Source organism: Zonotrichia leucophrys, chromosome 1, assembly GCF_028769735.1.
Source record: "Zonotrichia leucophrys gambelii isolate GWCS_2022_RI chromosome 1, RI_Zleu_2.0, whole genome shotgun sequence".
Taxonomy (NCBI): domain Eukaryota; kingdom Metazoa; phylum Chordata; class Aves; order Passeriformes; family Passerellidae; genus Zonotrichia; species Zonotrichia leucophrys.
The window spans coordinates 40369967-40392600 of NC_088169.1; the positions used below are offsets into that span (position 1 = coordinate 40369967).

General features: G+C 37.4%; 1 protein-coding gene across 14 annotated transcripts in view; it reads left to right on the forward strand.

Moving 5' to 3' along the window:
• The window catches only part of DOCK9 (dedicator of cytokinesis 9), a 113542-nt gene that overhangs the window by 16255 nt on the left and 74653 nt on the right, over positions 1 to 22634 (forward strand). For 5 of the 14 annotated variants that reach the window (XR_010440098.1, XM_064712287.1, XM_064712305.1 and 2 more), the window contains exons 1-2: positions 1525 to 2141; positions 21459 to 21575. Coding sequence is in view for 13 of the 14 variants with exons in the window: in XM_064712287.1 (XP_064568357.1) it covers positions 1980 to 2141; positions 21459 to 21575 (279 nt within the window). In the remaining variant the exon portion in view is untranslated. Of the gene's footprint in view, positions 1 to 1524; positions 2142 to 13634; positions 13875 to 21458; positions 21576 to 22634 lie in introns of those variants that run through there. The other 9 variants (XM_064712342.1, XM_064712294.1, XM_064712355.1 and 6 more) reach the window with 3 other exon arrangements.

A 22634-nucleotide genomic window follows, 5' to 3' on the forward strand; every position in this document is an offset into this window, starting at 1 on the left:
CTCTGTAATCCTACATTTCAGATGGGAACAAAGTGGGCTTCTGCACTAGAAACAGTTAACTTGAATGTATTTTTGGGGAATGCCTTCGGTGGTAATTCCCATGGCTGTTTTCCCTTGCATGTTTGTAAGGATGTCGTTATGCAGCCTTAGTGAATGGAGCACTGCATTTCCTCACTGACCTACTTCTTCTTTTCAAAGAGGGTAAGATAGGTAGGGAGACGTTGCTGTGCAAGCTTCATGGTTATGTATGAAGTATCTCTGTCCTTCATAGTAGAATTTATGCCAAATTCTTCACCATGACTTTCTTTGTTCCCCCTTATGATAAAGCTGCTCATTATTAGCAGAACTGCCTTAAAACAATTGGTATTTCTCCCAGTATGAGAAATGGTCTAACTTCTGCCTTTCTGAATATGGGACTGACAGGAGCTACTTGGATCACTGTCTAGTATTGTTGGGTTTTTGGAGTTTTTTTATTGATGTGTCTGCATGTTACTGTGTTTTATCTAGATTAGAAATGTAATGAGAAGCATATAGACATGTATTAGCTAGGCAGATGTTAGGGAAAAATGGTATTAAGTCTGAAATATTTATTGAGAAGTATTATTATAGCTTGCAAATATTTCCTTGAGAAGAAAATTTCATGGGGACAAATCTGTAGCTGACATCTTGAATCTGTTTATTCCCTCCCTCCCTGCTTTTAATTTAGCTTGTTTTAACTCCACTGCAACAATTGTGATGCTGTAAGTTCACTTTTTCATCCAATTTTACAATTTGGTAAGTAAATAAGTGCTTTCAGTTTAGCAGAAATATAAAACTCACCAGCACACTCTGACAGGGTGACACAGCACTCTTGTGATGTGGATTGGAACAGTTATTTTTTGCAAATTGTTTACCTTTAAAAGTGCTTTTAAAAATTTGACATTTCTTCCCAATGTCAGTTAAAGATATTTATGTGCTTGTACAACAGGTAGTGTTGCAGTATGTGAACTAGTACCCTGTAGTGATAAATTCAGTCAGTACAGGTGTGAGTCACTATAAAACCAAGAAATATATGTATTTTAAATTTCATTGTATATTTTTGTTTTAGAGGTGGATGTTGATCTGAACTAGACAGCCTTTTTTGTTTGTTTTTCCTTTTCTTTTGTGATTAAGAAAATTGCAATTATTGCAATTGCAACTGATTATTTGCAGTCAAGGACTGGTAAATTCAGCTTTTGTCAGGTGGGAACTGACAAATCACTTTGCATGTAAGAAAGAAAGGGAAAAGTGAAGACAGTCTTCAGCTCCCTTGTGGTTTGCCTGAACTGATAATAGCATGCTCTGACGTACAGGTTTGATTGAAAGAAGTGTACATAGCATGCTGTTTTCTTTGCATAGCAGCAGTGATTTAGTATTTCCCCCTCATATTTCCAGTGTTTTATATTGAAGCTTTTTGTTTCAGACATTAAAAAGCACATGTAGGTCAAGTAAAGAAGTGTTTGCCAGTACGAACTCTGTGCTAAGCATTCTGGGAGCCTGCTTTCTTGCAGCAGATGAGGATTCTTTGTGGCTGGCAGCAGAAACTGCAGCAGTATCTTTGCAGTTTCCTTTCATCTTTGATTATGTTCTGAGGATCTCTGAATACAGGAGCTCTTTCCATAACCCCTTGGAATACCTTTTCATCTCTCTCGTGGAGTGCAGCACATGCTGAAAGCCTCCTGTCTTCTACAGCTGAGGTATCCTCTGCTTTTCATCGCCCTCTGATTTTTTTTGTCTTCAGCCGCTGGATTTTTGGCAGTATTTGGCTTAAGCAAATAGGATTACATTTCCGTAGCTGATGGTTTCTAGTCGAGGAACATACTAAATGTGGGACATAATGAGGATTGTACAAAGAAATATTTCTGCAAAGCACAGGAAAATTACTTGAGTCGAGCAACGGAAGAAGACATTCTGCAAATGCAATCAGGGCTGCTAGAAATGCAAAATTCAACAGATTGGGAATGGGTTGCACGACAAGTGTGATTCTGTTTAAAGGCATTCGTACAGTTTTTGAGAGAAACTGTGGTTATATATGCAAACAGCAAGGGGAAAACAATGCCCTTGAATACACAGCATTCAGCTTGCCAGATGAAGATTCAGAAATATTGATTCATTCATTCCTGGTAAATAAAAACTTGTTTCATTAATAATTTTATCTGCTAATTGAAAGCTAAACTAAAACTAGAATAACATGTTTGTTTAACATCTGCTATGCACAGACATGGATATGTATCTTGTCCTGATGTTGTAGGATGTTAGTGCATGTATGTGGCATGTTATGTATGTGTGCATGCAGCTGTAATGTTAAAGCTTAAGATTCATATTCCTTGTATCATTTAGATTTATATGATAGCTCTGAAGAGTTTCCACTCTGTAATTGTTGTAGAAGATTGTGTGCTCTTAGATCTTTCTAAACATACTCTTGGAATGTATTTGGCACTTGGACTGAGGAACAACTGATGGTTATGTTTTTTGAAAAAACTGAGGAAGGCATTGTTGAGGAAACAGTAACCCAGCATTTAAGGTTTATTTTTTTCTTAGGGATTTGAGTGCATTTTTTTTCTCTGAAATGGTTTAACTGTTCTATTTCTGTTTACCTTCCTGAAAGGAATACAGGAGCATTCTAGAAGGGAAAAAAATGGTTAAAGGTAGCAATAACTGTTTCCTGAACCTGCTTTGCTCTGAAAGACTTTCTAGGTGTTTCCTGATGTAAAGAAACCAGGCTTTACAGTGAGACTGTGGTCTTGGTACCCCCCAGGTTTGTGACGTGTTCCTGCGTCAGGTGTATTACATTTAGGCTTGAGGGGGTGGAATTGCAAGAGCTAACTAATGTGCATAACTTGCTTCACAATTGGGCTAGTTAAGGATTTTAATTTTAATTCAAACCAGTTTGAGTTTACTTGCTAATTGCTTTGTCACTGGCTCGGTAGTTGGGATGAGAGGGGCGTGGTGCACTGAAATAGCTGGACAGATTTTGAGCTTGTTATCTTGCTGGCATAACCATGCTGTGCAACTGCAGCTATGGAAAGTCTTTTGAAATTTCATAAAGCTTTTGTTGCCTTTGTGCTGTTCAGGTCCTTTTTATTTTGCTGAACTGAAATTTAAGGGAAAAAACAGGTGTGTGGTTGCACATATGTGTGAAAGTGTATATGTATGCACACATGTATATTTCTATTCATGGATACACACACAAGCTTCTAGGAAAGAACACAGAATAATCTGAGCTGTCTTCAGATGCTTTCAATAACTTATAGTATGTATATTACCCTTCATGATAGCATTGCATTTGCTTAATATAGTTTGATATTACAAATAAAATGGCTTCCTCTGGGTATTAGAAGCCTTTTTACACTGTTAGCCATTTTTAAGTTAGCCTCATACGGAATATTGTTAGAAATTTGTTAAATTCTGTGTAATGAGTACTTTCAATTACTTTGGTAACCCATTGAATTTAAGACCTAACACCCTTACTGGCCTAGAATTCTGCATATAGTTAGGTGAGTGAATGAAGAAATACTTCTTTTTTTTAATGTAATATGACTTACTGCAACTTGGAGTATGCAGTGAAATGTTTTTGTATATATTTTTTCTTTGTTTCACATGATACTGTTCCAGCAATTATTTTTCTTTAATTTTGTCCTTCAGAATTGATACAAACTGGCAAGATATGTTTAAGCTGCCATTTGCAACTGAAGTTCTACATCTGTCTCTTGAGGAGTTGGATTATTTCCAATTCCAAAATGTCTAGATGCTTTTAAATAATGACATTACTTTTTTGAATTTTCCTTTATGGCTTTGGTAGTTTGGTTTAACTGGAAGTAGTGGATTAAGATAAGGTATTTTCCGGGGAAAATACCTGAATGTTAGTGTGGAGGCGTGTGTGGAATCAAGGAGTCAGAATGACTTCCTGCTCATTGTAATGGACCAGCGTAGTCCAGACAAATAAAAGTCAGGGTTTTGCAAGAACAAACCAGGAGTTTGTTTAAAGGTCGTGCTCTTGATAATCAGAACTGGCACTGACTATTGCTTTCTTAGGTGTTGTCTGAGGGTGGGGAGCAATTGCTACAGATTTAGCCCTGAAGATTGGGAAGTGGGATTCTCTGAAGAATGGGGAGGAGGGGGAAGATACTGCAATCCCGGCAACAGTGACAAGTGATTTTATGGAACTTGTCGAAGTATATAGGACTTGTATCTCTTAAATTACTCATTTATCTCATTACATAATGTCTGCAGGCTTTGCTATGAAAGCTACCTTGTCTAGCTCTTTCCCTTCCAAAGTGGTGGCTTTCAGGGGCACAAATTGTGTTACTTCTCATCAAGAAGCTGTGCATGGAGGTGGAGGCTCCAGAAATCTCATTTCTAAAGAAAACCTGTATGGCCAAGACCAAGAGTGCCACCAAAAGCAGTGTCTCTTGCTTGTGTTGTTTTTTATTTTGGTGATTGTTGCAACAGATGCAAGTGGGTGTGTGGTTTCACCTCTTTGTCTGTGCTGTAACATATCTGCGCTGCAATGTCTTAGCTTAGCCTGTTTGGCTGTACCTCCTATCACGTCTGTGTAGCCACTTTGGATCAAATATCTCCAGATACAGAGCTACTGTCAAAACACCAGTGAATTTCAGGGACTCCTTTCAGTTAACAACACATTGATCCTCTTGTAAAATCCATGTTGAAAACCTGAAAATTTCCAGTGAAAGTAGCTCCACTTGAAGAACAAATCACCTCTTCTGAGAAGAAAGTAAGGAGGCAGAGGCAGTTGATTTAGCATATGTTTTTCTTATTTACCCTTTAACCCAGATGTCAGGAGGTTAAATCTAAAGTCTAGTTAAATCTAATTAAAGTTTTATCTTAAGAGGACCTGCTCTTTTGATTGCTTGAAGGAAAGATAAAATGAAGCCCATGTTGAGAATGTGTTCTCACGAGTACAGTTTATTTCTGTCCACCTCATGTCATTCAAACTTGCAATGAAAATGGTATAGCTTAGCTTCAGGCATATTTCTAACCTGTCACTTTGTGTTGCTAGAACATGGGGTCTTGTAGGGTCTTTAGGTCCACGTGTATAAGGATCTTTATTTTAATTAAAGATTATAAATTTAGTTTGAGATACTGTTAAAAGTTGCACCAAAATTAATGAAATTATATTTTCACCAAATGCCCATCTTGGGCATATTTATGTTTGGCAAGTGTTGAGAAAACATTTTAATGGGCTTAATTTTGTAGTAAGTTGAAGGACATAGTTTCAGAATACTAGCTGGAGTGCTCATTTACTTTACTTACTTTACTTAATTTTTCTCAATTTTCCTGTGATTAAAAAAAATTAATCTGCACAAGAATATTGCATGTTATTTCTTTTTATATTAATATTCTTTTTTTGTTTAGGGTTTTTTTTTTTTGGTTTTGGGGTTTTTTTTGTTATCACTGTATAAGCTGACATTATCTCAGAGTCAAATGTCAGTGTACAAGTCAGGTCATAAACAGCTATTTTGGGTGGTTGATAAAGGTGGAAAATGAGCAAGGATAAATGATGTGGTGATAGCAGAACTAGCAAAATTTTACAAGTTTGAGGCTTGCTAACAATCCCCTTGAAGTATTTGGTGATGGAAGAAGCTGGGGTGAGTGGGTTACTAGTACCTATGGAAGAGCTAGAAAATTCTGCAGTGAGATGGACTGCACTGAAGGACATTCACTTATTTTTTACTTATTTGTCTGAAAATTGCAGAAAACAACTCCTTTTTTTCCCATGCTTGAAATGCTTTCTGTCCAGTTTGCTTTTAATGGCCTATCCAGTGCTGGCATTTCTCTCATTAAGCTTTAGAACCTTGTGGTTTGGTAAACCTACTTAAGTTAGTATGGTGGCTGTAGCTTGTGCAAGATGGGGCCTGATAATTTCAAGTAGTCTTTAAATTTGTTATGTCTGGTGTTGAAAATATCTGTTATTTAAATTGCTCTTACACAGTTTCTGAAAAGAAATGCGGGGCATTTTGAAATAGCACGTGCACAGCTTTTAATAGGGTAGATTTAGGTGTTGGCTGGAAACAGAACCTGCTGCATTTTAGTAGCTGCACTGTCTTAGTGTGTGTCACCAGTTGACTTGACAGCAGCATCATCATTAGGTGTTCCTGAGTTTTTTGGTGACTGCTTTTCCTGTGTTGCTCATGAGTCATCTGGTTTATTAATAAACTGTGACATCTTTTAAGATATACCAAAGTCTGGACTTGTGGGAAGATTGACTAATGACAGCAGTGAGCTACATCATTCTGGAAATAACTCCACAGGAGACACTCAAGTTGCAGATATTTTGGTTTCAAAATGAACTATATATGTATAATTTTTAAGAAAGATTCTTCTTAATTTAATGTGTTATATTTTAAATAAACTCTAAAGCCTTCATTTACTGAACAGCTGATATTAAGGTGTGTTCTTGCTGTCTGAATTTGCAAATTAATATCAACTTGTTTGTATGAGGTAGAAAGGTTTAGTAGAAATATATAAAAGGGAGAGAGTTCTGAGGAAGTAATTGTGCTGAGTAAGTGGAAGTTGTTTTATTTTAATATGCTCAAACAGCTTATGCAGCAATTCTGTAATGGTGTGCAGACAATTTGTACGAGTTAGTCTGTTGTTGCACTCTCATAACTTGCTTCAACTTGTAACTGTATTACCAGTGGCTTTTACTCATCAGCAAGGGGAGCATTAGGCTTCATTAGGCCTCTTAATGAGGAGGAAACAGATATGTATGAGTACAGCATCTAACTGTGGCATGGGGTTTTTCATGGGTCACTTGAATTAGAGCACTTCTTTTATCTCCTTTCATCTTACTGCTCTGCCTGAATAAAAACCTGGCGGCTGATGTGCTGACTTGTAGTTTTGGTAAATCTCCTGATGGTTTCTGTAGGCTTCTTTTGTTTTGACCTTTCATTAGATTCCTTTGGGAAGAATGCTCGAATGTCCATCCTCATATCCCTCTGCCCTCTCAGCAGGGGAAATTGCAGCACATATTCACCAAGTGCATAGTACCTACACCAAATACACATCTTTGAAAGATGCATGAGAGGACTGTCAGAAACAGGCTGGCAAGCACTCAGTGCCCTGGCATACAGAAGATAAGGTTAAGCATTTTATCTTCAGGAAAAATGTCTTCAGGCCTGGGTGTAAAATCAGGATAGTTGGTCAAGTCTGCATGCATAATCCATTGTTCATCAATGACAAAATGTGTTGGACTAGCACAGAAAGATATGTGCTACCCAACCCAAAAATGTGGCCCCAGTTTACATCCAGGTGGAAAACATATTCCCTTTGAATGTAGCAGAAGGGTATCTTGTGCTGAAAGAAGTCAAAATGTGTGGAGCTTAAAAAACTCCAAAGAGCAACACAACCCATCAAACAAAACAAAAAACCCAAACAAAACCATCCAACCAAAAAAACCCCTAAACCACCCTAAAAACCCAAACAAAACAAAAAACCCAAACAAAACCATCCAACCAAAAAAAAACCCCTAAACCACCCTAAAAAACCCATACAAAAAATTCCTGAAAACCCCCTGTAAAGTTTTATATGGATTTAAGGAATGAGAAGAAGACTCCTGTGTTGGAGAAGCTGCACATATAAAGCTTTTAAGACTAGAGTGTAGACTTCATGAGCATATGGAAAGGAGTTCACACCTCTGCTCCTCTTTCTTGATTAATACTTCTATCCACTTGCTTTAGGAACAGCCTCAATGCTCATTTGACTCATCTATAGATGTAGGTACCCTATTCTGTCATGAAATTAAATGCAACTAAAGTAAATCATAGGATCATGGGATCCTTTGGTTTGGAAGGCACATCTTCCCCTAGCAGGTTGTTTGGAGCTCCATCCAACCTGGGCCTGAACACTCCAGGCACCTTCCCACGCCTCCCCTTCCTCCCCCATCCCTCAGGCTTGCTTGGCACAGAACTGCTTCCATTGGAGAGATCTTCAGACTTGGGGGTTTGATCCACTTTTGGATCTGTTCTGCCCTGTTAGTTTCTGATAGTCATAAGGTCCTGTCCAGTTAGGAAAAAAGCCATCTTTAATCCAATACTGTTTCCACAGTCAGTCTGCTGGTATTTGTCCTGTCTGTAAGGACATATGTCAGGACCACAGTTCATTCAGAAGTGCAGTTTTGATCTTGACATCTCCTATTTGTTTGATTTGTTTTCTTTTATTTTTCCCCATGGACCTTAAGGAAGTCTGGTTTTGCCCAAAAACATTCCTACTAAGATGGTATGAAATTAATTGCATCACAAGTTGATACTTCATAGATAATGGTATGCAGATATGTGACATGGACAAATGTTAATCTGTATTTTTTTTAGCTTTGCTGTGATTTTACATTTGTTTTGGTTTTTATTTGTCACTGTGTAAGAGTGCCCCAACTAAGCTACTATATAATGCCATGTCTGTGTTGACAAATTTGACAAATTTAGCCAAATTCTTATTCTGTGAAATAAGGCTTTTAAAAACTGCATTGTGCAGAATCACTGTGGGTCCAATAGAGGTGCTCACTGCAAGAATCCTTTAACTTTATACTGCTGCTAAAAGAAAGGCTTTTTTAGTCCAGCTTCTTGAGTGGTAGTACGGACCTCTACATTGGTGTCACATTTTTTTGATTGATGCAACCTACTCATGATTGAGATCTGTTCTGTGTAGTATCTTAGCATTTCTGTCCTATCCAGGCTACTTAACTCTCTCCCTAAAAGTAGTGTTTTGAGAGTAATTTTCCCTGCAATGCAAAATTTAAGATTGTGTCATTCATACTGATTTAGAGGTACCTCTACAAAGGGTGGTTGTGGTTCTCCCTGTTGTGAAATAGGCTTATTTCTTGCTTTGCCAAAGAAAGTGAACACAAGAAGTTGCATAATGTGCAGCACACTCCTATCTGTATCCTACACATTTTCTTTTCTCATCCCTGTTTCCAATTGAGAATGTTCTTATTGGTGGGACTGCAAATTACACATTTGCAGTGTTTGCCATAGAAGGAGTTTTCCTCAGTTTTGTGTGACTTTTTCTATTTCATCTGAGTGTAGCATGGATGGCAGGGAATTGCTAGGTGAATTGCATGCTGCATTCCATCTGCTATCAGCCTTTTTCTTGAACTTGTGCATATGTTCTTCCAGGGAAGCCCTTATCTGTTGGTCACTTATGAAACTTGGCAGCATTGAGATACATATAGCTGCAACACTGAATCTTCCACTGACTTGTGAAATGTTAGCTTTGAATGCAGCTGCAGGGCAAGCTGCCAGGTGTGGGAGGGCAGTGCTGGAATATCTTGTACTAATACAGAGGAGAGCAAGAAGTACTGGCTTTTAATGGTTCTTGTCACACTGCTAAGGTGGGTCCATATTTTCAGATGAGCTATTGCCTTAGAAATCCAGCCCAAACCAAAAACCAACCAACCAAAGAAACCCAACTCCCAAAGCCCTAGCAAAACAAAGCATCAACCCTCTCCAGTTACCTATCCTTCTCATTTTTGAATTATTTTTTAAGAGATGCTGTGAGTTGCCAGGGAATTTAGAGACACAAAGTAGAGAGTGTAGCCTCAGAGCAGAGAACAGTTGTAGGGTTTTAGCAAATAATATAAAATCCTTCTGTTTTTCCAGATACAGGACATGCAAACCTACAGTAATATTATTCCTTCTCTTGTTCTAACTCCTCTCCCTCTGACTGCTATAGGTTAGGGACAGTTCTTTCCCTAGAACACCTTAGAGAGGCAAGTTTGGTGCCTGTAATTATAGCCAGTAGGTTTAGTGACCTTGATGCCAACTTTAAGTTGGACTTGAAGCAAAAGAAGGGCCATCAAACCAAACTACACAGATTTTAGGCTGCTCCTACACAGAGGCTGGGTAGTCATCTTTTCTTCCATTAAAGTTCAGAGGAAGTTTTCATAGGCTGCCTGTTCTCTTATCATCACTCACTTTTTATGTGATGTTGTGCATTAGCTAAGTAAGTTCTTGAAGGGAAAAGTGATTTGAAGGAATCAAATCTTTTGTCTTTTGGGCAGCAGATTGGCTGGATGAATCACTGGGGTATGCCAGAACTTTGTTACCTATGTAATTTTGTAATTAATTAGGCTGTTCCTTAGGACTGTATGATGCAAGAAGAGAGACAAATATTTGGCTGTTGGAAGTGGTGTGAAAACTATGGTTGCTAAAAGTACCATGTGAAGTCCTTCAAGCCACAATGTTTGTAAAAAGATGAATTGCATTGTTTCCATAATAATGTGAGTCATTTTGCAGATAGGTTTCTAGCCAGTCATTTCCTGCAATTTTGAAAGCCATGTTGGAAATGCAGTCAGTTTTTGCACATTTTTTGTGTGACATTTTTTGTGTATGCACTATATTTCTGGATTTTCTGTTGATCATTATTGAGGTAACTAACTGACTGATGCAACAAACTGAGTATTTTTTTTGTTACTTTTTAAAAATTGCAGTTAAGGAGGTTAAAACTACAGGTCATGTAACAAGATTATAAAAGTTTCATCATATCCTAAAGTTCTGGTTTTCATATTTCACTTTTTGAATTTAACTGTATTATTGGTAAATTGTTTCAATACACTACTTTATTAAAGTAGCTTAAATATTTTGACAGTGTGATGCCTGAATAGACAATATCTCTTGGGATTTTGTTTGTTTGGTTTGCTTTGATATTTTTGCTGCAGTTTTTTTTGTTTGGTTGGTTTTTCCCCCTAAGTGTTTTTAAATTAATTAAATTCTTGAGGTAATCACTAAGTCCTCAACAGAAAATGAATGTTGGAAGTACACATCAATTTGGCAGTTAAGGTCTATTTCATGCAGGATACAGTTCCAGAGGTACTGCCTCACACTTCTGTTTTTGTTACATGAAAGAACCTCTTCTACTGGTGTATCTGTGAGTGAAATGCGAGCTAGAAATTACATGAGTCATTCATAAGGAAAAACAGCTTCTATATCTTTAAACTGATGTTATAAAAATGTTAGCCTGTTGGCTTTCTTCTTGTCCCTCATCACATTTGGAGAAGAGTAGGGAGAATGGCAGGGAAAGAAAATCACATTTATACTGAATTAAAGTAATCCAGATGCATTCAGGAGAAGTACCTGCCCAGGGTAAAATAATGTTGCCATTTAGAAGAAGAATGCATTGTTAAATTAAGCAGAAATACTACTTGCAATGTATATAATTTTAAAGCCTTTATTAGTATGAGTGTTCACAAATGCCTTTTTCATAATAAGGTTGTGCATTTCTGGTTGCAGTTAAGTATAATTGCAGACCATCTCAATGAAACAAATTCCTGTTTGGCAGCTGCATCCTCAAGTAATGGTGTAATTTAGTCTAAGCTGTTCTGTGCTTCCGTTCTCTGGAAACAAAGGGGGCTGGTGCAAAATAAAAAGTGTAACTAAATGTTCTTGAACTATTGTGTACCTTACTTTACACAGGAAGATCTGTTTTGTAAATCTGACTGAACTGCTGCTTTCCTTCTTAACTCTTAATGAAGCTTCATAAAGTACTGCTTTCTGGAGTTTAATTTCTCAGTATGAGAGAGGCAGCTTAAAAAGTACATGGATGGAACTTGTATCTCCTAGGGAAAAAGTCAGAAACACAATAAATCATTATTGTCTAGACAATAAATAAATATTATTATTTCTTACTCTTTAGAAATGTAGTTGCATTGTGGACACAATTTCAGACTTGTGGACACCTGTTCAGACTCAATTTCACGAGTGCAGGCTGAAATAGGAGTATGATACACAAGTGTGAGAGTGGAGAGAGGAGGAAGAGAAAGGGAGATCAACATCTTATGTTAGCTCTGAAGAACAAGAAACCTCTGCCTCAAGTTGTGCCTTCTTAAGAATACTAGTGATAAAGTAGGATAGTTGTGCTTCTCCACAACTTCATCTGCTTTCTGCAGTTTAAGGTGACTTTCTCTTCTACTAGAGAATAGATAAAAGTCTATGCCAAGTTAAATTTAGGATGTGAGTTATATTGAACTGAGATAACTAACTGTCCCAAGAGAACTGAGAGCTGAATGAAGGTGGTGGCTTAGTTTCCACAGCTGTCTGGTTCCTTAGTAGACAGAGAGTCTAAAATAAGGATGTGTTTCTCTGGGGAGTTGAATTTTCTCTCAGATGTATTTTTGCTTGGTAAATACAGCTACTGAGGTTTGTGAACTTGGAGGTTGCAACTCATTAGTGTTGAAAAGAAACAAAGGGAAAACCAAAATATTCCTCTCAAAACCTGGAGAAAACTGCTCATCTCCATTCACTTTTTTTCCCCAGGAGAATTTAGCTAAAACTACTGTGTGCAGAAGTTAGAGTAGTCAAACCTTAAAAATTTCCAAAAATATCATCTAGGTTGCTTACAAAATTTCTTTGCGATTGCACAGAAATTATTCCAATAAAAATGCTGCTTCTTATTTTGCCACTGTATTTGTGTGTTGAACAGTGGCTATAAGCAGTGCTATGGTAAGAGAGTAGGTTGGGTTAAAAAAGCAAAGTTGAAGCATTACTTGTCACCTGCCCAGGGAGGTAGTGGAATCACCATCCCTGGATGAGTTCAAAAATAGACTGGATGTTGCACTTGGTGCCATGGTTTAGTTGAGGTATTGGGGTTTGGATTGGACTGGATGATCTTGAAGGTCTCTTCCAACCTTGTGATTCTGTGAATTCTGTGATTGAGTTTATGTTGTAATTAAAGACTGGAAGGAAGAGAGCAGCCACGGAGCGCTGTTGTAGCCTGGATATCCTGAGGCCAGGAGACATTTCTGCAAGCTGTTCACACGGCAGGGCTGACACCCTGCGGGGTTTGGTACTGGCCAGAGGCAGCGAGCGAGGGCTGGCTGGTCTTCATGGCTGCACAAGTGTCTTCTTCCCAACTGCCTTCTCTCAAAATGAAGATTTTTTTTTGCATTGTCTTCTCTGTGTTTTTGGACGTTGAGCAGTCATGGACACCTACAGTGTTGAAGGGTTGTGAGGAATGAGGAATGAGCACAAATAATGTGCAATACAGGAGTGAGCTAACTGGCTGAAGAGAGGAAGGAGGCAGAGGGATACTGGTAGTTGAAGAGTTAAGTTTTTTAAATTTTATTTTGAGTTAGTATCTTTGTAGAGTATGTAAGATTTTTAGTGTGAAGGCACTAAAACTTTGGTGTTAAGTGAAACTTTTAATACAGATTTAGCACTAAGATAAAAAAGGTCATGCCCACTCTACCCCCAAAAAAGAGTAGGGTATCTGTTCAGGGAGAATGTCCTTGCTTAGTGGCGGATTGTTGATAGCACCTGAGTAAGTGACGTTATTGCAAAAAATTTTAAAAAGCACAATAGTTAGGGTTTCATGCTTCTAAAAAGACACAGTTGTCTATAAGTGACTAATTCTTACACTTAAAATATTTTTGAATTATTGAAGCCTTGATTTTTATACATGCTGCAAAATACTCAACCTGTTTTACATAGTAATTTTAGATATGCACATTCTCTTTTGTGTTTGACTCATAACCTTAAGGCGTTAAAATGGATCCACCTTTTTTTTTTTCCTTCCCCAGAGGAGTACAGCATGTTTAGGGGCTGGCCTTTGTCTGTCATGCATTCCCACCATAACAGATTTAGCAAACTGCAGCTGAGAAGTTAGACTAGTTTTTGCTTTGTGCTGCTTGTGCCAGGGAAAAAGCTTTTGTTTTCACTGAATCACTGGCATGTGGATTACTTTGATGCCAAAAAACATACAGTTTTGCTGCTGTCTGTATTTTCAATGAAAGAATGCAGGCAAGAACAAACAGAAATCCTAAGAAAGAGCTTTCTGTAGAATCTCCACAGAAAGGCAAGGATGCAGGTCCTTGTGAAGTGCAAGGAGAGAGTCCTGTGCTTGTGCTGGTAAGAATTCTTTAAACAGGCTGTCTCTTCCCTTTAATAAATCCTGTCCTTTCTGTCAATGAAAAACTTATTAATGTGATACAGATGAGAAGTTCCAGCATTCTTACTTGTGAATAATTTGCATTTAGGATTTAGGTTTGATTCTCTGTGGGTTGTCTGCCTTTTTAATTGATTTTTACTGTTCTAGTTTATCAGATATTTGGTTCTCTTTGAGTGTGACTTTGGAATTTGGCTTTCAGACTAGCTGCTTTTCAGTCTCTTCTGTCTAGCATATTTTATACAGCTCTTTGAACCTAGCATGAAAACTACATATGCTTTAATACTCTTCCTAGCACCTCTGTTTTTTAATTGCCCAGCATATCTTCTAATTAATGTATCTTTGAACTTCCTGAACCGTGTGTGTAACAGTTAAATTTTACTTAAATGATCAAAGAACTGTCTAAATAATTAATGACTACTTCTGTTAAAGTATCTATCTATCTGTTAAAGGACTTATTTTTCAATTCTTTCAATGCAAATTATTTAGGAATTTAAAGTTCTAAAATAGCTTCCCGTGAAGGAAAAGGAAAGTTTTCTGTCTGTGGGGGAAATAATCAAATAAGAACTATTTTGTCTGAAACACTGCTAGACACTTAGTTCTGTTGGGACTTTAATAGTACAGCAAGAGAACATAGTAAGTGAGCTGCAACAGATCTGCCAACTCTGTTCAAAGGAGAATTGGGAAACTAGCACTTGTATATTAGTAGAAAGAAGTACTTTGACAGTTCTTACTAAAATTTCAACTTCATTTGGTATTATTTCATTCTTAATTGCTGCTGCTGCTGGTCTTCTCTTTATTTGTCTGCCTGTAGTTGAAGTTAGTGGGGTGATCCTCAAAGTATAGTGTCCCCTCTCCCTCTTATTTGAGCTTCAAACTATGTATTTAAGAATTGCACTAAAACATTTTGGCCATTTGTATTTAGTAATACTCATCTGTAACTTTTAGGGACTTGTTACTGTATATAACTGAAAGCTTACATGTGTGCTAGTAAGACAAACTTTCTTTTCTTTGTCACTGTTTTTTTTTTTTTTTGGTTTTGTTCTATTCAGAGTTGTTAGTAGACTGTGGGATTTTTTTGGATGGGTGTGTTCTGATTTCTGGTCCAGATTTTCATCAGTACAATATGAGCTAATCTTCTGTGTGCTTTCCTGCCTTTGGAATGTTTAACTTTATTTAGAATTGTTTTTATTCCCCCATGAATACTCAGAGAGGATATTAGTGTTTCTGCAGATACTTGGAGTACTGCAGCCAATCAGCAAGGCAGATGTACTTCTTTAAGAAGGAAAAAGAAGTATAACACAATGTTGTGTTTACTTATTGCCATTTATTAAGTACCTCTTTATAATAGTATACCTCAAATACTACTTTATTTAATGTTCATGGAATAATACATCTCCAGTGTTTTCTCCCATTTTTTAATTTTTTGGATTAAGTGCATGCATTCAACACAAAGGTTAATATTTAAAGGTAAGAACATTTAGGTTTTGGATAGGTCACACTAAAAATCTCTTCACAGTCATTTCAGTTACTATTTTGTTCTTAATCTGTTTACATATATATACACAAATGTGTATATAACATAATTATAGATCCCTTTTGTCTAGTTATTGGGCTCAGCTAGATTAAGTGGTGCAAGTAAACTGCAGCAAGTGTGTTGCCAGGCTCAAAGCAAAGAGTAAGGTGATATGTTTCATTTGACATTGACATTTGCGTCCATTTTTATTTCATTGGGCTGTGATGTTGCAGTAAATTGTTGCAGTAAATTTTTACTGGCACAGTGAAGGTAGGTACCTTGGTGTTGGTGCAGGGTGCAGTGGGGAAATAACTGAGACTGACAAAGTTGCTAGCTGCTGCAACAAATTCTGAACAGCAGAACTTCTTGTTTCCTGGGTTAAAAACCTGGGAATTACATTAGATAGCAATCCTCCATATGAAACAGTAGGCTTCTGGTTTACTCTAGTAATACTTCTCATTTACTATTACCTAATATATTTTTTCAAGTGTGGATGTATTTCTTTTGTGCAAATAGATTTGCCTAGCACTCAATTTAAGTATTCTTTATAAAGATGAGATAGGATCAGCTGTCAGAAAGCAACAGGTTTTTTGTCAATTTATGTCATATTAATTTAATTTTTTTCAACAGTAGTTCACTGAGAGTCTGTCGGAGTATTGAGGGAGCTGGGTATCTGTAACTGGAAGACTCCCATGTTTTATTGAAACAATGTTATTTGATTGAGTGCTGTGCCAGAATTAACTTTTCCTGATTAGGTGGGTGGGTTCACAGACAGAGTCATCTGCTGCTTTCAGTGCCAGTATGTCAGTATGTGTGCGCTCCTTTGTGTTCCTGTGATTTGAATTACATTGGGTCATAACTTTGCCCTTGAGGTTAACAAGCAAGAAGAGCCCATGGAAAAAACATTTAGATTTTCCAGGTGGTGCCTCAAAACCCTGCTTGGGATGAGCTGCTGTTGTGCTAGCTCTTGTAGCAGTTACTGGATGAGTGTTCCTGCTGTCCAGCTGCATTTTGATAGTCACAAGTAGTAACTGCTTATCAAAACAGATGATGTTTCTGGGAAGTTGGATATTTTGGAGGTCATCTTTCTGCTTGGAAACTTGCTGGCAGAATAAAATGTAATAGTTAAAAGTAAGCTCTAGGATACAAATAATTTCTTGAATTAATTTTTAAAACCTCAACCTGGGCAATTTATTTTCTGTTTATTATGGGACAGTAAGATACATGGAGCTGTTACCCATGTTTAGTATTAAATAATCTTACTGCATGTCCACAGTGGCTTTCCTCAGGCCACTATTAAGAAATACATAACACCTATTAATCTATTTATACGCTGCTTCCTGCTAGTGCCTGTAGCTCCATTTTACTCCTTATGGGAACTTGTTAATTTGCAGGTGTATAAGCCAAGCATGTTTTTATAATGTAAATGATGTTTTGTAGCAGGAGGCTAACAATATTCAGTGTGCTTAGCCTTACCTTTTGTTTTCTGAGAAGAGAATTGGACAATAACAATTGTCTCAATTTAAGCATGCAAGGAAAACATGTCCTGTGGGTTTTTTTCTGTAATGCAGGTAATCAGTGAACTCTTAGCTTAAAATTTATTTTATCTGATGAATTTTGACACTGCTTGTCCAAATATATATACTGTGTTCTGACAGATTAAAATGCTTGCTGTGTGGGTGTCATACTTCTCTTTTGAAATATTTCCTATTTCTGATAAGTTTCCATGCCTATAATACTCAGGCAAACCCCAAAGTGGTATGGCAGAAAATTTGCTCTTTTATCTTTCAGAAATAGAGCATTGGCTGGCTCAGAACCAGCCATGAACACCTATGCTCTTAGCATTTTCCTAGATTACAGAAATAAAAATGTTGTTGGCTGCAGATTAATAGGAAAAGTTAAGCCTTATTGTAAAGACTGACTTTTAGTGCCTATAAATTTGATGTTGCAGTTTTAACTGGGCTGAGTTTTATCTGTGTCTGCTGGTCCATAAATCGTATTTAACAATTGTGTAACTACCCATCATATTTTCTTTTATGTTACATGAAGTAATAGACCAGATTTTTAAGTGTAAAAGAGCCTGAGAGAGAATCTGCTTCCTTGTGCTGTTTTATGTCTGGCTAAATGCCAGTATCAGTGTGTTGTTTATTGTTTTCTTTTTTCATATCTGGTCCAAACTGATAAAACATCCTCTTCCTTTTGAATCTGAAAAATGACTAAGAAAGAAATGAGTAACATTTAGGAGAAACCCAAGGAAGCAAATTCTTCATTAATTTTTACATAAATGATATTTCTGCAAATCAAATACCTCACTGATTAAATAGGAGAAGTCTGTATTTAAGACCTCAGCTCCAGTGAGCTTTAGATTTTTTAAAAGCTTCTCATGAGGATTTTTTTTTTTATCTTGTGTTTATAGCATGCAAACAAAATGTAAGGAAAGCTTATATTCTTTAAAGATTCCTTTTCATGAATTTGATGGTTGTGGTAAACCAGTTCTGTGACTACAGGGCAAAGAGAGGCATTTGCAATTAATTGGATGATTTTTAAAGCTGTATTTTTGGGTTTTGAATTAGCTGTGCTAGACAAGCGTGTGTGTGTTTGCATACCCATGAAATAATATTAGTTGCATGTTCTTTAAAAGTAATTCCTTTCCTCTGGTTTTGCTGGTAAAATGAGAGAAGCCAGAGCTAGGTTTCTTCCAGTGTTCACCTGTCACCTTCCCAAGAGTATTAACAGGAGGATGGACATAGCTCTTTAGCACCAGGGAGAGGTGAATGAGAGTGCTGAACATGTGCAGCACCGTGTCAAAATCCATTACCTGTTGTCATTATATTGCAAAGGTTCCATATTGCTAGAGCTTCATACCTCCTTGGTGTTTCTTGTAGGCAGCTCCTCAGAGCACTGACTCGTCCTTTGTCCTCACAGCAGCCAACGGACTCCAGCTCCATTTTCAACCAGCCACCCCACTCTTTTATAGCACTTTTCTTCTTATTGGCTACAGCTGTGGCCTGGTAAAGTCAGGCTGGCTCCTAATCTTTAATAATTGGCCTAGCTGCAACTCCTTAAGGGATAAGATTACTTTCTATTCTACCTTTGTTTTCTTATATTCTATCCCCCTACAATTACCCATTTGAGATGACAGCTTTCCCTTGCTACCAGGCTGTGGAACTGGGGCTGTGATCTATCCATTTGCTAGTTCAGATAGTAGCTGTCCTGCTTTGTGAGTTTTCTGACAATATTGACCAAGCACGTGTTTATTCTTTCCTTTAAAAAGCTCCCCAGATTGCTGCAAGTGGTCACACAGCATCTGAGCAGCATTTCAGACACAATCTGACTGGAAGGCCCCTGGTTGGAAGGAATTCTCCCCAGCCAGATCACCTCCTAAGCTGTCACAAAAGCTCTGCCTCAGTTGCTGGTCTTTGTGTGAGAAGGCCACTTCTCAGAAATGTGCCATGAGAGAGGGGAAGGGTCCTTCTGGTGTCAGCCCTGCTTTTAATTGCTTTAAGGCAATTGTGAAGCCAAGCCTTTTCAGCTCACTGCAGAGACTGTCTCCACAAATCAAATGGTCCCTCTGTGCACAGTTTAATTTGCAGTATTTATTTTTGCTTCTTCTAAAGGTCAGTCATCCTGAACCACTCTCAAACCAACCTGTCACCATAGCATGTTGTGTATCATTTCTCATGACAAACTCTTGAGGAGTGGTCACATGGGAAGGGCAAACTTGGCCAAAAGGAGTGACTGGGCCACATTGCTGTAGTAGTCTCTAAACCTTGCTTTAATGTAAGAAAGAATGTAATCCATAGGAGCTCAGGCTCAGTGGTTGGCAGGTGGGCATCTTGCTTGCCTGGATAGGTAGAGAGAGACCTGTTATACTGAAAGTGAGAGAAAGGTGAGCAAAGGGTGTTTTGGTTTTGGCTGATATGTTGCCTTGTACTTCACTTATAGACCAGTAAAGTTTGAAATGCTCTTTGTATTCTGTTATCTCACTGTGTTTAAGGAAGAAAATTTGTAAAGGACAGTTATTGCCTTAGTGAAGAGTTGGAAGAGGTGAAGTTACTGTAGTTTATTTGGAATCAGAGCTGGGTATGACAATCTGTTCGAGTGGGGCTGCTCAGTCTGAAATTTTGTGAAGGGGTAATTTTGCAGGGTGTAGGAAATGTTTCAAATAGTTGGGTGGACAAGGAACAAGGAACAAGGAACAAGGAAGTGTAAAGCACATCATTTCATTAGCTTGGGATTCACTGCAGCAGTCTGAAGAGTCAAATGTAAACTTGTAATCAAAATATTTTGTGTAAATTAGTACATTAGAGGAAACATAATCTTTTCTTAGGTTGTGTGTGCCTTATGCTTTTCTGAGCTAAACTGTCCAACCATTTAAGCTGCAGAAGGGTGCATGAACGTAAACTCAAGCCTTTTCTGATGGACACTGACATTAGTTCTTGGCTTTGTGATAACTCATGTTCATGAATGACAGGAGAAGATTAGGCAGGAGCTGGGGTTGAGGTGAGAAGCTCTCCAAGGGTGTCAGAGTGCAATATGGAGTGAACTGAGCAGCCCTTCTCCATCTCATCTGAGCAGAAAGATGTCAAACACAGCATAATAATCATGCCTCTTAGAAGTATTGGTCTGTGCTGAGTATGTTGTTATATAGCGAATGAACTTCTAGTAAATGCTTCCTGTGTGATTGTAAATGCTAGCTGTTTTTCTTAACAAAGCCATATTTTGTTCATATTTTTTGGTAGATTTTTCCAGACTTTGCTTTTTTTTGCCTTTTCAGCTGTTATGCTTTGTTATGTTTCCACATTTTTCTTGCCAATAAAACTACTGTGTGGTACATATGGGGGAATCTCAAAAACTTTTAAATAGCCTGTGAACTAACCCTGAAAACTTTGGTAACTTTCTCTGACCAAAGCTTTCCTAATTCCTTGACAAACAAATTTCTTTGATTCACTTTTGGATTAAGAAAACATCTGTAGGGTTTCTCAGGAATATTATTAATGTACTAGTGATTACCAGCAGTTACTGATAGAGATATTTGTTCCGTGTAGGACAATTAGAATTTGGAAGGTTATTGTCATGAGTTATATAAAACAATATGTAAAGTTTATCTTGTCATTTTACTTATAATGATGACAGAAACTGGTCTTGCTGCTACAATTATCTTTAATTTACCTTGCCTATAAATTAGTACCACTGATCTTGAGAAAGTATAATTTGTAAAGTCTCTTGTAGTTGTTGCTTGAAAAAAAAAATGTAATTTTCTGTCTGTTACTGTGATGCTGAATTTTAGTTCAAGCTAGATTATAACCCCATTTTTGCATTAGTTTGCACACTCCAAGGCAGTGCTGCCTTGTTCAGAGCTCTGTCTAAACCTGCTTTGCCATCTGACCACTTAACAGAATGCTTGGCAGGGTGAAGGTTTTTCTCTGTCTGATTGTGCAGGGGCAGCTGTAATGCCTCATTTGTGGAAAGGGGTTATAATGTGGAATCAATGCACAGTTACTGAGGAAAGCTACATGTGCAATTAGGAGGGAAGTAGATGGCCTATGGGAATTTTGAAAAAAAATAGAAAGAAGGAGGAATGTCAATTAGCCTGCCCCTGCTGCAGGTTACTGCTGAATTAAAATACAGCTCAGTCTTTGAGCCAAGGTTGTTTTCATTCCTCTTAAACCCAAATCAGAGCTTTCTGGGCTGTATCAAGCAAAGGCAACAATCAACATAAGAGACCAGTAATTTTTTTATAATTTTTTTTTGCTGTGAGAATACATATGTGATTATGTTAATAAGCTCTGGCTTACTGGATTTTGTGAGATAGTTCTGAGGCAATCAGCATGCTTGTCTCTAATTGTCACTTGCACTTCCCCATATGGTGTAACATGACAAAGTCTGCATTTTGAATACTGTATGTTTTTGATGTAGATGCAATATAATCCTGCCAATCTTTTAAAGAGTAACTTCTAGAATAAGTCAATAATTGTAATTTTCCCTCAATATATCTGAATTTATTTTGATTTTTTCTTTTTTCCTGTAGGCAAAGCCAAAACTTATAGAACCGATAGACTATGAAAATGTCATTGTTCAGAGGAAAACACAGATTTTGAATGATCCTCTACGGGAGATGCTACTGTTCCCTTATGATGACTTCCAGGTAATTTAATCCACCCTGGTTTTGTTGTGGGGATTTTTTGTTTGTTTGGGGTTGGTTTCATTTTTTACCACAGGCTTTTAGCAGTAGGAGCCATGAGGTGATAACCTCCTATTTCTTTGTTTCTTAACTCTCTTTAGCTCCAAAAATCTGCACAAAATCTTTGCTGTGAGTCCCATTACCCTGCTTGATTAACTCTTTTGGGTACAGAAGAAATAAAACAATTTCCTTATCTGACCATAAGATCTACTTATTGCAACTCAACAATTTTGCTGCCTTTTGAAGTAAATGATCAGTCACTTGTAGATATTCCCCCTCCCTTTCCAATGTAGGAAATGATGTGATGACTGGTTAAAAAATAAATCAGCTTTCTTTAATTCTTAAACTGATTTTTTCCCCTCATTCTTAATAGTGAAAGACATGAACTCTTCAAATGCAGTCTGCTACTCTTAGCTGCATCATCCCAGCCAAAACTGTGCTCTAGTAAAATACCCCTTACATAACAGAGCTTCTGACTTGATTAAGCCAGACTGAACCAAGCTTTGGGATAATCTTGTTATCTTGTTTTTTTATGATGATGTTTATAGAAATATATAGTTTATTTCAGTACACTTCTTAAAAAATCTTCTTGTAGATCTTGTTAGGATAACTACCAAGCATCTTAGACACTGGGGTTGGAGTAAATAGTGAGGAAAGTCTCTTGTCCACATGCTCATACCTGTAATCAAAATGTCTATTTGAAAAGTATGCAGACATCTGAACAATCTGTAAATTAATTTTATTTAACCAAGTAGTTGAAGCTAAGTTTGTTTAATGTGGGGAAAGTTGATGATGAGTTGGTATATTTCTACAGAAGGACATCTGAAATCCTATAAATTACATCTTGAATTTGTAATTAATTTTCTCTGGCCTAATAGAGTGTTTACCTGAATGCAGCTGGACTCTCTTTTTAATACAGTCTGGGGACTTCTTTGATTCTGACACAAATAACTCTACTTGTAGTCTTCCCACTCTCAGCTAAAAAATTTGAGTTTTGGGAAGCTACAGTTATTTAGAGAGGAG